This window comes from Arvicola amphibius, chromosome 11, assembly GCF_903992535.2.
Source record: "Arvicola amphibius chromosome 11, mArvAmp1.2, whole genome shotgun sequence".
NCBI classification, from domain to species: Eukaryota; Metazoa; Chordata; class Mammalia; order Rodentia; family Cricetidae; genus Arvicola; species Arvicola amphibius.
The window spans coordinates 79,587,133-79,602,877 of NC_052057.2; the positions used below are offsets into that span (position 1 = coordinate 79,587,133).

Consider the following 15,745-nt stretch of genomic DNA (forward strand, 5'->3'; position numbering starts at 1 on the left):
ATTGCTTGTCTGGGATTATTTATTTCCTGTTTTCTTATTATTCTTTTCTCTCTTTTATGTAGTGAACCTCTTTTGGTTAGATTTTTTTCTTCTAGCATGGCTGCTTTTATATTATTTTGTATTATTTTGATCCTGATTAAATTTGGTTTTATCATGTAATGTGTTATTTTCTCAATCTCTGGTGATTGAAAGTTTTGGTGGATATAGTAATCTGTGCTGGCAACTATAGTTTCTTGGAATCTGCAGCACATCTGCCCCAGGCTCTTTTGTTTTCAGAGTATCCACTGAGAAGTCTGGTGTAATTCTAATTTAATTTATTTTAATTAATTAATTAATTATAGATTTTTGGAGCTGACGTTTAGGAATGGGGATGGGCTAGGAGGAAGTGGTGGGGTCCGCTTAGTTTCTGGGAATGAGGACAGAGAGGGAGGGGAGGCTGCTGCAGGTGTGCAGAACTAGGCAGGAGACATGGATTTTGAAGAAAAATTTTATAAGAAGCTCTGCATGGACATGGGATAGTAATAGAAGTACATTGGACATTCCACTGGAATGAGCTAGTTATAAATGTGCTGAGAAAAAAGTAAGGGTAGTTTGCCGGAGAAGTGGGAGTCCTATTGTGAGGACAGGGGAGGATGTTATTCTTTTGCTATTTGTTAGATACTTGCTACATATTAGGGATATAGGTATGGCTAAAAGAATAATGAAATGGCTATTCAGGATAAGGGCATATGAGACAGTTTCCTGAAATCTGGAGAGAATTTAATGACTGAATTTCAAGAACAGGAAAACATTTCTTGAAGGCTAAGGAGATGGTTGGGTCAGTAAAGTGCTGAGGACCTGATTTTCCTTCCCAGAACACTGCCAGGCATGGTCGTGTGCACTTGTGAGCTCAGTGTGGGCAGAAATGGAGACGGTGATTAAAAACTAAACAGAATAAAGTGGGTGGTGATTGAGGAATGATACTCATGGTTATCCTTCGGCCTCCACACACACATGCCCTCCTATACACAAAAGGAACATGGAATTTTGAGTTTTGTAAGAGGCTAGTAACAAAAATAGAAATGCTGGAGAGGAGACCTTTGTTAAGTAAAAGGATCGGCTTTGCTTCTGACTGGAGAACGTGCACAGCGGACAGTTTGTCCTCTGTGTCTTCTCTCTCGGTATTTATCATTCTGTAATACTGAATTTGGTTCTTCAGATACCTTTAACTATTGATTCTCATCTTTAGCCAATGTGAAATTTTGGGGGAAATGCAGCCGAAATTTGGAGGACTTGTCAAAATATTTTAAGTAGAGATATCTGACATTTAGTATTTTTAATTTTTAAAAATAATATTTTTGAAGTGACTCTGTGTTTGACTCTGTTCACCTTATTTTTCCTTTGTTTCACACTGTATGAGTTGGGTCGGGGATGCACCCTAGCAGCACCAGCACACCTCATTCTAAACTGCAGCGGCATTTCTTTCTTTGGCAGGTGGGAGATTCTTTGGTCAGAGAGACCTACGAAGGTGAATGCTTCCCAGGCTCGCCAGTTTAAACCTTGTATTAAGCAGATAAATTTCCCCACAAATCTTATACGACTGGAAGTAAATAGTTCTCTTCTGGATTATTACACCGAATTAGATGCAGTTGTGCTCCATGGTACGAATGAGAAGCCCCTGCTCTCTCTCAAGACTTCCCTTGTTGATATGAGTGATCTAGAGGATGACTATGAAGAAAAGGACGGCTGTGGAATGGACGGCCTTAACAAAAAGTTTAGCAGTGCTGCCCTTGGGGATGGGCCAAATAATGGGTATTTTGATAAACTACCATATGAGGTAAGCCAAAAGTAGTTGCAATATTGGATATAGCACTACAGAGTTTTATGCTGGAATGATTGCTTGTTTTGCTAGGTATCAGCATTGGTGAGGCACATAAAACCTGATATGTTAGAGGTTTCAGTATGGAAAAAAAACTAAAGAAATTTATTTTAAGTAATTTTCACTTTGTTTTGGATTGATTTCAGAGACTCTGGATAAACTATTAAATGTGTGTTGTTCCGTCAGTACTTAGTCAGAAACCAGAACATACACCAATAATAAACTGTACTTTACTTCTCTTAGTGGTGTAGTATAGCAGTTCATGCTTGACGTTATTCCTGTTGGATTGAAGATCGGTATGTGAATGTTTATCCCACTTACTAGTCACAGCTTCCCTGAGGACCATCTTCTTTAACAGCTCTAGTCTATATTCAAACTATAAACCTTGATCTAGACTGACCCAGTATTCCTTTTATTAGAAATACCTGTTTGATACCTAGTTTGAAATCTTCTTTTCTGTGTGTCTCTTTGGGACTTTCTGTGGTTATTTGTCCTCCCTTCCTCTAGACGTCAAATGCCAGGAGTATTCTGTAGAAATGAGATGCCAAAATCTCTCTGCAGCTGTTCCTAATGCCCTGGAGTCAGGTAGCCCTGGCATTTATGTCTATTGTTCAATAAAACGTGATTCCTTTTTAATGACAATTTTAGATCCAAATAACCCATCCAGATATCATTCTTATAACTAGATGGGCATTTTACTTTTCAGTATAGTGATACTAGTAGCTAAACTTGCATGGAATGATTAGTCAGCCTCTTGAATGTCAAGGCGTCATAGCACCTCCATCTGTTGAGTAGTTAAGAGTTAAGCTGCTGTGTAAAGTGGCTAAAGTTGTTCGGTATAGAGTTTAAGGGTCTGCAGTGTCAGTTGAGAGGCACGGACCCAAGGTTTCACCCAGGCCTTTCTGGACAGAAACAGCACGGATTAAGCAAGATGATTAATACCTTAGCTGGGAGAGGGAGGCTGCATGGGAAGATTGGTTTGGGGGAGAGGGGCACAGATGTGATAGTGCTGCTCCGTGGGCTCTGAGGTCTGTGTGGCAGCATTCACCATAGAAAGTGCATTGCTTTCCATTTTCACCTACTTCCAAAAGCTGTTCAAATAGGAATTTAGATTTAATACATTTTAAATAATTTTTACTTTTATCCAAACTTGATAAAATACCTAGCTTGTAGCATTAAAAGGAATGATGGAGACAGAGAAAAGTAACTATCCAGAGATGAGAAGAGCAGTAGGGCCACTCTTGTATTGCAGAACCTCCTGCTCCACTGCACCAAAGAGCATCCTCAGAGTTTGCCCAGTCTCCATCCAACCAGTGATCTTCAGGGTGCTGTGTTTCCCCAATGCTTAGCAAAATTGGCTGAGATGGGGTCATAGATACTTTAGAATTAGTAAATAATTTGCTGAAAGTCTAGAGGAGATGCATGATTATAATGTTATGTTTTACACTTTTGTATAAATTTTTGAATGGGAGAAAAGGCTATAGAATAATAGGTAATATTTCAGAAATTGCCCATAATATTCAGGCAATTTTATATATGTGCTTTATTCCATAATCAAGCATATATAAATGAGCTGGGTGGTGGTAGCGCATGCCTTTAATCCCAACATTCTGGGAGGCAGAGTCAGGTGGATCTCTATGAGTTTGAAGCCAGCCAGTTCTACAGAGTGAGTTCCAGGCAGTCAGGACTCCGCAGAGAAACCCTGTCTGGAAAAAACAAAAACAAAAACAAAAACAAAAAACAAAACAGAGGTATAAATGAGAGAGAGGATGTGTAAATTTTTTGTAGGTGTAATCTTTCTCAGTGAAAGGAAGCAATGGGAGCTTCAGTAGAGTCAGAAGTTCTCTGTGGAGTGGATTGTGAAATTTTAACTTCTTTGTATAGTAAAAGGTAAGAGCCTGTATAGAGTTTCAAATACATGATGCAACACACTCTCTAGAAGAAGCTAGGAGACAGAACCTGTATTAGTGAAGGGGCACTGATTAGGTGTAATGAAAAGGGTTTCACGTAAAACATCAGTTCTGTAAAACAGGCTGAGCAGTCTTATGGAGTAGATAGAGGTGCAAGAGCAGGGAGATCAGCTGTTTGGGATCCTTTTAAACACATCACATCTTCTGTTCACTGTGATCCCCTAAAGGAACTTTATGCTAAGATGTCCCTATGAACACAGCTTGATAGACATTAGATACTACATTAGCAGTGATTAAGAGCTATGGATATTTAGTCTAAAATTTGTCATTCTTTTTTATTTAATCAAACTCCAAAAAAGCTTCTTCACATGTTAGTGTCATGGTTTTGATGACTTTTCATTCTTTTTATATTATGCTATTTTCTCAGAATGTTATATTGGGTATCAGAATTAAATTGGATCTAAAAACATTACTTACTTTCACAATACCATTGTGAAAGTTCTAGTTAATACTGTAGACATGAGACATAGAAAAGGTGTAATTTTTGAAAAGTAGGCTATAAAATCATTTGCAGACAAGATGATTACATATTAGAATATTCAGGAGAATTAGGAGATAAAAGTAAGTTGACAGTTGCACAGTAATAGATAAATAGCCATAGCTTTAGAAATGCCTGGGCCATAAAAGATTATTAAATGTTAAGTCATACTATGCCCTTGAGTAGAGAGACAAACTAAGGCAAAAGTGTCATGCATGTTTATCCACATGCACGTGGATCCCACAAAGACAGCGTCAGCTTTTCTTAAAGATCTGTACTTAATAAGTCCCAATTGAAATATAAACAGATTTATATGAAAAGTTCACCTAAGAAAAATGAAAATAATGAAGAAAATTCTGGAAAAGTGATCATGATTCTCACTTTGATTCTAACATGCACACTAAAATTATAGTAGACTTGGGTTTCATTGAAGGTTAATGAAATGAGAGAGGTGATAAATAGCTGAGTCCTTGAATAGACCAAGAGGAAAGAAAAAAACACTTGGGATTAAATTTCTGTAATTAGCAACAATCGCAAAAATAAAAGAGACTATGAAGAGGAGGTGGTGGATGATGAGGAAGAGGACTGGAGAGATAAAGACAGTTCAGTATGTTCCCGCGTCTCTGCCTTTCAGAATGGTAACATTTTAATATCAGTATTGTCAAACACATAGGTGAATGGATATGTATATACACTATGAATATATAGATTGATGTGAACACTCAGAACAACTTTTAAATTTGTGTAACTTACTCTCAAGATATATTTGCCAGTTTGCCAGGATGAACATGCATACATAATACATACACACAGTGATATTGCAGTATTATTTGTAATAAGAGAACAGCAGGAAATACATCAATAAACAACTATTTTATTGTTATTGTGTCATGTGTGTGAAATGGAATAAGGTGGGTCTGTTTGTACAGATAAAGACCTACAGAGTATGTCATTGAATATAAAAGCAAGATGCTAAACAACAAACATAGTCTCATTCTTTTAGTGCATACCCAAGAACGGTTCATTTATCTGGAAGAAATGGAAAAAAAGTGTTAATAATACTTTTTCTCTGATGTATGTGTATGCTTGGGGGGAGAGGTTACCTCATTTCCACATTTCTGCGTTTGACTTTTCTAATTTTTTAACTGCATATTTTTGCTTATATATGTCTACAGGGTTATCTGGATGATGGAAATTTGTTAAAATATTTGATTATGATATGCATTCTTTTAAAATTAATTTTTAAAATTTATTTTACGGACCAGCCACAGTTTCCTTCCCTTCTCTCCTCCCATCTCCTTCCTTACCCCCCTCCTATCCACTCCTCAGAAAGGATGAGGCCTCCCATGGGAGTCAACAATACATGGCATATGATAGGGATTCTTCAGTGAGACTGGGTTCTTGTTGAATGCATCATGGGTACTTAAAGCCATTGAGCAAGTTGAGGATCAGGGGGTGGGGAATCGCTAAGAAGTACTGCAGGAGAAGGGGCGATTTGAGCTGACCTGAAATGATGGGATTTGTGCTTAGGGACAGGTGATCAGCTACCTACATCATCATGGACGGGGAGGAGGGTTCTTGCTCACTTAGTGGTTTTGGATTTTGTTTGTTTGGTAAAACTGGATTTTAGAAAGCTATATAAGGACACAGGAGAAGTCTAGATAATGTCTATAAAATGGATTGAGTATTGATCAAATAGAATATTTCAGCTTTTATACGAATAGTTTTTATTTCCATTTTTATAAGTACATATGCAGACATGCAAACATCCTCAAGTCATTTTTATAGCCTAATTTAAATGCTAAAAATAAATAGCAAGCCTTATTAGATATAGCATGTTAATCAGCAACTGCTCTTGTTTTATAATCTTGAAACTTATTTTAAAGATTATATTGTTCATCTGAATGTTAGAATATTTGACTCAAAGCAGTGAAATTCTGATCTAACATTAATGCTGAGTTTATATAAGTTGAAAAAGATCATTTATTTTAAAGGGTATAATTGCTTACAGAGAAAATTCAGTTTGATACTTTGTTAAATTAAAAAACTTAACATCTCTCATCTAAAGATTTTTTAAGCTAATGTGCAATTTTTTTATTAAGATTCTTGGTTCAGTTTAGGCTGCTTAAAACATTGTTCTTTGAAAACTAGTTTTGAAAGCCCCAGCTGGAAAGCAAATCTCTGACTAATTGGAAGATGACTGAAATTAAGAGGTCCCTCTTTTCTCCCTTTTCTAGAATTGTGTATCAGCTCCTGGCTGTTCCCTTTCAGCTCCTGGAGTACCCTGTGTTACTCCTTTTCTTTCGCAAGCTTGCTGTGCCACTGTAGTTTGAATCCTTTCCACGGCCCTCATTCCTTTAGGATAAATCCAAGTGAAGCTCCATGTAACCCATTCTCACCACTAGACTCTCTTCACCTACTTTGCCCTCACCTCTAAATGGCACTTGTCTGACAGGAGTATACCTGCTCTCTGGAATAAGGTCCTCATAGGTCTTCAGTAACACTGTGGGCTTCTCTTTGTCAGTGTTATTAAATCATCCTACTTACTGATTCCACCACAACTGAGTGGAAGCTCTTTTCTATTGTTACAACCAGTATCTGCCATATAGAAAATGTTGTCCATGAAAATTTTTATTATTCAACAATTACTAGTGTATATATCCTTGTACAGTATGAAAATGAGTTGTCAATTTAAGTTGAGAATTTGAGCAGTTTTTAAATTCAGTAAAATCTAATGTATGTGTAGTTTGTTTCTATTTGGACACTTTGGTGAATATTGATTTATCTACTATGTGAAGATATTGCTTGAAACTGTGATACTGCTCTTTATTAGAGCACATTATGTGTTTGTAAAAAGTGATACCGTTCTTCACTCTTGATGATCTTGGCTTTCTGTTTTATATAGCTCATTCAACTGATTCTGAATCATCTTTCACTACCAGACCTGTGTAGATTAGCACAGACTTGCAGACTTCTACACCAGCATTGCTGCGATCCTCTGCAGTACATCCACCTTAATCTGCAGCCATACTGGGCAAAGCTAGACGATACTTCACTGGAGTTCCTACAGGCTCGCTGTGCTCTCGTCCAGTGGCTTAATCTGTCTTGGACTGGCAACAGGGGTTTCATCTCCGTGACAGGATTTAGCAGGTACTTACAAAACCTTGTTGAAGCTTTTTATTAAGAGACTAGACTTATGGAAAAGTGCTCTCACAGTACAATTTATAAGCTGTATTTGTACATTTTAAGAATAAAAAGAATTAGAGTTCATGGTTAGAATATTGGTATTTATAAAAATGAATGAGTGTTAACTATCCTCTCAGCTAAACTTCATAATGACGTAAGGGCCAACTGTATCCTTTACTTCTTGTTTAGGTCTCAAATGACTTTCAACCGAACTGCTTTTTTTCTTTCTCGTATTTTCAGCACAGATGATTAACACATTTAAAAAACTATTTCCAAATCAAAATCTACCTCTCTAATGTGATTTGTCAGAAATGGAAAACAATTTATTACAGAACATTTTTAATTAAATCTTAATTACATGTGCAATACATCACCCAAATTTAGAAGCTCATTTAAGCTAATTATGTTGAAAATGAAATTGCATGCTAAATAGAGGACGGCGCTTGCAGACCTGCCCAGGTGTTTCTGCTCCTTTCTATTTAAGCATTTAGTTTCCTTGGTATTAAATGTCACCTGTTAAACATTTGAAAGCTTGCGGAAGTGCATATTCATTTAGTAATGCCATAGTAATTTTCCATAGGATACAAACAGGTGCTTTTTTCTTAACCTTGATAGTTATTCTTGTATTGCCATATGATCCCATCATTTTCATAAAGTCAAACATGGAGTAGGAACTTTCAGACACTCTCTGTTATTTTAAATTCATAGTACTCTTTTATCCTGTTACTGGGGCTGCGCCTAAGGCCTCACACACGCCAAACAACTGCTCTTGCCCTCATCTGTACATCCCTAGCTCTACTTGTTACTGTGATTTTACTTTCTATTTTGAGACAAGGTCTTGCTACAGTACCCAGGTGGCTTTGAACTGCTTTGTAGTCCAAGTAAATATCTGACTTGGAATCTTCCTCCTTCAGCCCCTAGGCAGCTGGGATTGTGGTCTGTGCTGCTAGGGACATAGAGCATATCTATGGAGTAAGGTAAAGAAAAGTTAGAATAATAGGTTTCGTGGTTTTAGTTGAGAGAATGAAGTTAAGTTTCTCAAAACTGTCTTGGATAAGAGGAATGCAGCTCTCTGTAACTCATTCTAAGGGGAAGAGACACGCAGGCAGGAGAAACCAGATGGACTTTGCTTCTGAGGCCACTTCTCAGACCTTTCACTGCCCTTGCAAAGGACTTTGCAGGCCAAGTTTCTGTATTGGGGTCTTTGAATTTCAGCAGGATCTTAGTCTAATGCTGGTTCTCTCTGCCTCAAACATTCCATCTGCAAAGTTTCCTCACTGCTAATAAGACTGATAAAAACTGAAGCTAATTATGGCTGTTTGAGCATATACTGTTCATCATAAACTTCAGACAAACAGCATGAGCTGGAACAAGGGTGTCAGTAAATATTGGTTTACATTATAAAGGCCCAGATCATGCCTCAATGATTCCACTGAAGAAATTAATTTTCTATTTTTAAAATTAGGAATTTAGGGCTGACAAAATGGCTTAGTGGATAAGGGCTCTTGCTGCCTAAGCTGAAAACTTGAGCTGGATCTCTAGGATCTACAAGATGGAATGAGAAAATGGAGTCCTCCAATTGTCCTCTGTCACAAACTGCAAGGTGTGCATGCACCCACACATATTGATACCCATGATGAATAAGTGTAATACAAATAATTTTCAGTAGAGCCTTGCTTCACCTATGTGTCAAGGCATGGTAGCAGGTATTGTTGACCATGTAAAGAGATATTTGTGACATCTGATATAGTCCTTCCTTCTACAAATGAAGAAAAGATAAGATGAACATATAAGCATAGTCTTTGCATACTTTCAAGTGACTGGGGCTGGGTGGTGATGGCACATGCCTTTAATCCCAGAATTTGGGAGGCAGAGGCAGGCAGATCTCTGAGTTCAAGACCAGTCTGGTCTACAGAGTGAGTTCTAGGATACTCAAGGTTACACAGAGGAACCCTTTCTTGAAAAACAAAACAAAACAAAATGAGAGGGTGGCAGCTAGTGACTGTAGAAGTTAAGGAAAAGAGTCGTGGTGAGAAGCTGAGGTATGACTTTGGCACAGTGATGTGTGTGATGATGACAACAGCCGGTGCACTGGAGAAGTTATATTAAACAAGTTTCCAGAAACTGTAGTGTGAATAAGCAAGAGAAGAAGCATCGCTTGTGAGGAGAAATCTCAACAGTGCTATTTATTTAGACTGGCAGTGGATAGAGTCTTGTTTGCCGTTAGAGCTTCAGTCTTCTTTCTCATCAGCAATTCTGCTTCTGGTTTTCAGTTCACCTTGCTTTGTTGTGGTGGGGCTGTCTCCAGGGTCACAGAATATGTATATCCATTTAAGTTACCCTATCTTACTGCAGTATGTCATTCAGTCAAACCATACATTTGCTAGCATTCCTTTGAGCACAGCCACTGCTCCCATTTAGAAATATATTTAAATACAAAGAGAGAAAGGTAGGGGTAGGGGCATGCTGCAACTTTGTCTGCTGATTGCTTTTGGCTCTTCGACTTGACTGAATTGACAGTCATTATGACTTGGAGGCAGCCTTCTCAGAATAAACAATAAATATGCATAGCTTGATTATTAATGAATCATCTATGAATAAGTGGTGCTCTATTTATATGCATTACTGTGAAGATTTATATAATACTTCAAAGAAAAAAAAGCACATTTTACAGCAGAGACCATTGGTGCTGTTCTGGATAAGGATTTGGGGAGAAGTTTGCTGTTATTTGTGGTCTAAAAACCTTATTTGTGAAAGTTAGAACTGGGTAGATTTTAAAAAACTTTTTAGGATCTCTTATCATCAGAAGAACAGAAAAAATGGTTAAATTGGAATAAAGAAAAATTTTAACCAGTTATTAAAACCTACTTCCATCCCCAGATTTACAAGTACTGCCCATGCATGTCATTACTTGAAAAAATCAATTCTATTTAATTCCACTTTGCTCTGCATCCCCATCTCTGAGGTCTTGTGTATTCACTTGCCTCTCTGCCTGTTTGTGCTTTAAAGCTTAATCATAGTATTCTGTTAAAAGCCTAGGGTCCACTTTAGCAGTGCCAGTTTTTTTTTCAGTAGGTGCCGAGTCTCTCTGATACCCCTTCCTCTATGTGGGATTTTATCCCTAGCCTCTAGATCTCTGCTTAATAATTCATACTCATCTCATTAGGAAACATGTTTGGATGCTTTTTAGAACCAAGAACTTTATTAAGTATTGTCTTATTTGATTTCATATAAGACAGATACCCTTTTGGGGAAGGGAGTTGTTTTGTTTTGCAGTTCTCGAGGACTGCGACCATCAAGATGAGGAAGAGATGGAGTGAGTGAGGCATGGTAGCAGGAGGAGAAGGCTGGCTGTCTTCTATACCAAGGAAGCAGAAGGAATAGCAGTCAGATCTATAGAGCCACATTCCCCTGCTTCTCCATACCAAGGCCAGTGGCGCACTACCTCCAGTGAGGCTTGCTGGCTTCTATTAAGTGCGGTTTTGAAACTTCCTTCTCTCTTATCCCTATGTTCTGGCTAATTTTATATCCATTTGGCACAAATGTCTTCATAAAATCATGCTAAGGGCAAGCCTGTAGGGCACTTTTTAAATTTTAAATAAGTGATTGATGGGAAAGGCCCAATATTATTGGTGATCCCATCCCCAAGTGGGTTGTCCTGGTTCTGTAAGAAAGCAGGCTAAGCAAGCCATGAAGATCAAGTAAGCAACACCCGCTATGAGCTCTACATCAGCTCCTGCTTCTAGGATCCTGTCCTGACTTCCTTCAGTGATGGACTGTGATTTGAAAGTGTAGGCCTTTCCTCCTCAACTTGCTTTGATCCTGGTGGTTCATCACAGCAGTATTAAGCCTAACTAGGAGAGCTACTATTGAAGGGTACTACCATACAGAATAACTAAGAAGTTTGGAGTTTAATGGCTTTATTTTTGTTTTTTTTTAAAAAATATTTGTTTGTTTGTTTGTTTATTTATTTATTATGTATACAATATTCTGTCTGTGTGTATGTTTGCAGGCCAGAAGAGGGCACCAAACCTCATTACAGATGGTTGTGAGCCACCATGTGGTTGCCGGGAATTGAACTCAGGACCTTTGGAAGAGCAGGCAATGCTCTTAACCACTGAGCCATCTCTCCAGCCCCAATGGTTTTATTTTTGGAACATATTTATTAAATAATGTTCTGAGTTATTTGAAATTAAAAAATATCTTAAGTATTCTGTATTATAACACTTGTAGGCTCAGGTAACAAAACAATTTTAAAATTCAGAAACCATGGACATTTATAGCTAGTTCTCTCTTTATCTCTATGCATCAGAAAGATTTTGATCATCACTGCCTTTTATTTTGTGGTGAATAAACTCATATTAAAATACTCATTCATGCGATGTTAATTATTTTAGGGTACAAGTTATTTAGTATTTTTTATATATATATATATATATATATATATATATATATATATATATATATATATTCCTTTAGAACAATGGTTCTCAAACTGGGTTGTGCCCCCTTTGGGAGTCACATATGAGATATTTACATTACAGTTCATAACAGTAGCAAAATTACACTTATGAAGTAGCAACAGAATAATTTTATGGTTGAGGGTCACCATAACACAAAGAACTGTATTAAAGAGTCACAGCATTAAGAAGCTTGAAAACCACTGCTCTAGATGGACAAATTAATTCAGCTTGTAACAATAGGTAATTTATTTCTTTCCAGAGACCCCCTTTATCATGCAGCAGACTTAATTCAGGATTGTTTATCAGAGTCATAAAACTCTTAAAGAGAGAGTGCTTGGAATACACAGATGAGATGTCTCTACCAAATCCTAGCCATCAGAGCTCAGGGAACCCCATGGAAGAGGAGGTTGGAAGAGTGTAAAGGCCACAGGGCATGGAGGACACCAGGAGAGCAAGGCCTCTAAACCACCATGAGCAGAGCTCATATGAACTCACAGAGACTAAAGCCGCATGTCCAGCACCCAGAGGTCTGCACCAGGTCCTCTGAGTGTATGTGTGGCTTCCAGGTCATTGTCTTTATGCGACTCCTGAGTGTGTGAAAGAGGGGGTCTGATTCTTGTGCTTTTTCTTGTTTATTTTCTCTGTCCAACTTTGATATGATAGTTTTGCTTTATTTTATTACATTATATTTTTGTTATGTTTTGATGTAATCTCTTAGAAGCCTGTTCTTTTCTATTGAGAAACAGAAAGGAAGTAGATCCAGATGGGAAGGAAAATGGGGAGGAACTTAGAGGAGTAGAGGAGGGGAAACTATAATCAGGATATTCTGTATGAGAAAAGAATATTTTTAGTAAAAGGGGGAAGATTAAAAAAGAAAGTTCGAAAAAATGGAAGTAAATAAACCCCTTAATATCAAGTAATACTAGATGAGAATTCACAATGTAGAACAAACAGACTGGGGGAAATAAGTTATTTCCTTCCAAATCATATGGCCCATGTCGTAATTGAGCTGAATACCTATTGATCAATCAAAAAAAAAAAAAACAGTGTAACTTCATTAAAAGAAAATTTCCATGGGGTGCATTAAGAAATGATTCATGTATGATTGTTGGGTCTGTTGCTACTGCCTTTGCAGGATCGATATCTTATGTAAAGTTAGAAAGAGAGAATATGAAGATGTTGATTAGATAACCTACTGAGAGTAAAAAATAGTACATATCTGGGAAAAAAAGAGAGTATAAGAATGGCAATTCTGCTGGCAGTGGTGGTGCACACCATTAATCCTAGCACTCAGGAGGCAGAGGTAGGTGGATCTCTGTGAGTTTGAGGACAGGCTGGTCTACATACAGAGTGAGTTACAGGACAGGCAGTACCACACAGAGAAACCTTGTCTCAAAAAAAATGGAGGAGGAGGAGGATAGCCATTGTCTTTGTGTTGCTGTCCAATTCTGTCATCCAGGTCAGCTTGAAGTTCTCCTTTCTGCTTGATGAGGTTTTTAGTGATTAGCTCGACCCTCCTCTGTACATTCTTTGGAGGAAAAGTTTACCATAATGAAAGCAAAGAAAGGAAAGAAATGTGCAGTCATTCTAACTCAAGTATGGGGAAAAATGCAGGTAAAAGTGCTTTGCCTGGTAGCAAAGACCATTAAGAGGTAAGAGAACACTAAGGCATGTTGTTCTCAGAGTCCACGTGTTCTGTTTAGCTTTTCTAATCTGAAAATCATTTTGGAAATTATTAAATTAAAAATAGGACTTTTTGATTTATGAAACCCAGCATTTATTCTTAGATTGCTGATTTGTAAGTGAATGGCTCACCATAACCATTTGTGCACACACAGTAAAGTAACAATATTAATTTGTCCAATCTGAGGGACTAGTTTGATCCCATGAATAGAAAAGTACCTTATATCACTAACACTTTAGGAATGAGTCTGCACAGGTCTAAGCCACATAGGAGCCCGGCACCAAGAGAAGTGACCTCACTCCTCTGCTCATAGATTCTGGCAAATGGGAACCCTTCTCTCCCCAAATGAAAGCCAGAGCCTTTATAGCGGCGTAGGAAAGTGTTTCCTATCCTCTGATGTATTTCTTGCCCCTCCCTTTTGCCTTCTGCATCAGTTTCTGCCCCAGCCAGTACACTTGCCCTTCCCTCTGGCTGGAATGTTCCTTCTCTAGATGCCTGCTTTGCTTACCTCCTTTTGCTTCAGGCCTACCTTGCCCGCTTGCTGAGACTTCTCTGACCATGCTTCTATGGCCTTCTTATGCTTTTATTTTCCCCCTGACACTTTTCACTCTATCATATACTGTTTATTTTACTTCTTTGTTTCTAGTCTCCTCTCACTAAAATGTAAGTCAGCTTTCTGAAAGTGGGAACTGTTTTATCCATGGTGTCTCCCTCTGTACACTGCATGTCCTAGTGGAAGTTTAGTAACTATTTACTGGGTGAATGAATGTGCAGGATGAAGATTAGCAGAGGAGATAGAGCTGTAGGAGGCCGGGGGTGGGGGCGGGAGTCACAGGAGAAGCCTCTGAGTGTTGAGGAAGGCGAGAGCAGAAATGTCACAGATAATCACAGTAATAAGGTAGGCTGTTTGAATTCAGAGTTTAAAAAGAAAAGGTGAATTTAGGAAGAGCTGAAGACAGATTGCTGAAGATTAGCAAGGAATGGGAATTTAAAGCAAATCAGGAGCAACCACATTCTTCTGTTTAAAAGTGAGCTACAGAGTGCCAAGATGGCTCAGTCCTGTCGAAGTCCTTGCTGTGCAAGCCTGCTGCCTGAGTTCTTCCCCAGAACCAGCAATGAGGCAGAAAGAGAGAACTGGCGTCATAAAGTCTTCTCTGACTCCACACATGTGCATATAAATTTTTCAGAGATTAAAACTTCGCTAGTCAAGGTTTAACTTACATTTTTAATGTTTATGGGATGCTTTGCGAACTGCTTTCATGTACCATTTAATGTTCAAAACCATGAGGCACTGTAGTGAGTACTGTTCAAGTCTGCCTTTGATACACAGAAAATGATGAGACGTGTGTGTGGTTTGACTAAAAATGCTCCCCATAGGCCAATATATTGGAGTGGTTGGTCAGCAGGGAGTGGCGCTGCATGACAGGGATTATGAGATCTGGCCATGTTGGAGGAAGTGTGTTGGAGGGAGGTGGGCTTTGGGGCTTCAGAAGACCTAGTGGCTTGCTCCCTTCCTGCCGCCTGCCAGCCAGATGTAGTCCAGTTTCTCTCGAGCACATGTCTCTCTGTGTCCCACCAGCTTCCCACAGCAATGGTAATAGACTAAACCTCTGAACCTGTAAGCCAGACCCAACTACAGGTTTTCCTTTATGCGTTGTCATGGCCATGGTGTCTCTTTACAGCGAGCGAATCCCCATCCCACCCCCAGGTAGTTGGTAGGAAAAGAGTACAACAGGACGAAAGGAAAGCAGTCCATATTTGCTGTTAGCCCCATGTCATTCATTAAAAGCTTGAGCTATCTGATTTAGTTGGATTTTATTTTGAATGTGTGTTTGGAGTTTCTTAAATCACTTAGAAAAAGTTGTGATGAAGTTAAGAGTGCTAACGTGGTTTGTTGGCAGTGGAGGGTAAGCACTGGCCGGGGATAGTGGGTGCGTTGTTTGAGGGCACAGCTTGCTCAGTTGCTAAAGCTTCATAGAGTTCCACCTTCACGTTCACGTTGAATCAGATTGTTTTCTATGACAGCTGTGAACAAACAATTCAGCACCAATTTTCATTCACTCAAGATAGGTAATGCAATTTAGGATAAAACATTTTCTGTTCTTT

At 38.5% G+C, this 15,745-nt stretch overlaps 1 protein-coding gene across 2 annotated transcripts in view; it reads left to right on the top strand.

Annotated features, from left to right (window-relative positions):
• Positions 1 to 15,745, top strand: part of Fbxl4 (F-box and leucine rich repeat protein 4) — a 71,863-nt gene that overhangs the window by 21,877 nt on the left and 34,241 nt on the right. For both annotated transcript variants that reach the window (XM_038347649.1, XM_038347648.1), the window contains exons 4-5: positions 1,474 to 1,816; positions 7,212 to 7,456. In XM_038347649.1, the coding sequence (XP_038203577.1) occupies positions 1,474 to 1,816; positions 7,212 to 7,456 (588 nt within the window). The remainder of the gene's footprint in view (positions 1 to 1,473; positions 1,817 to 7,211; positions 7,457 to 15,745) is intronic.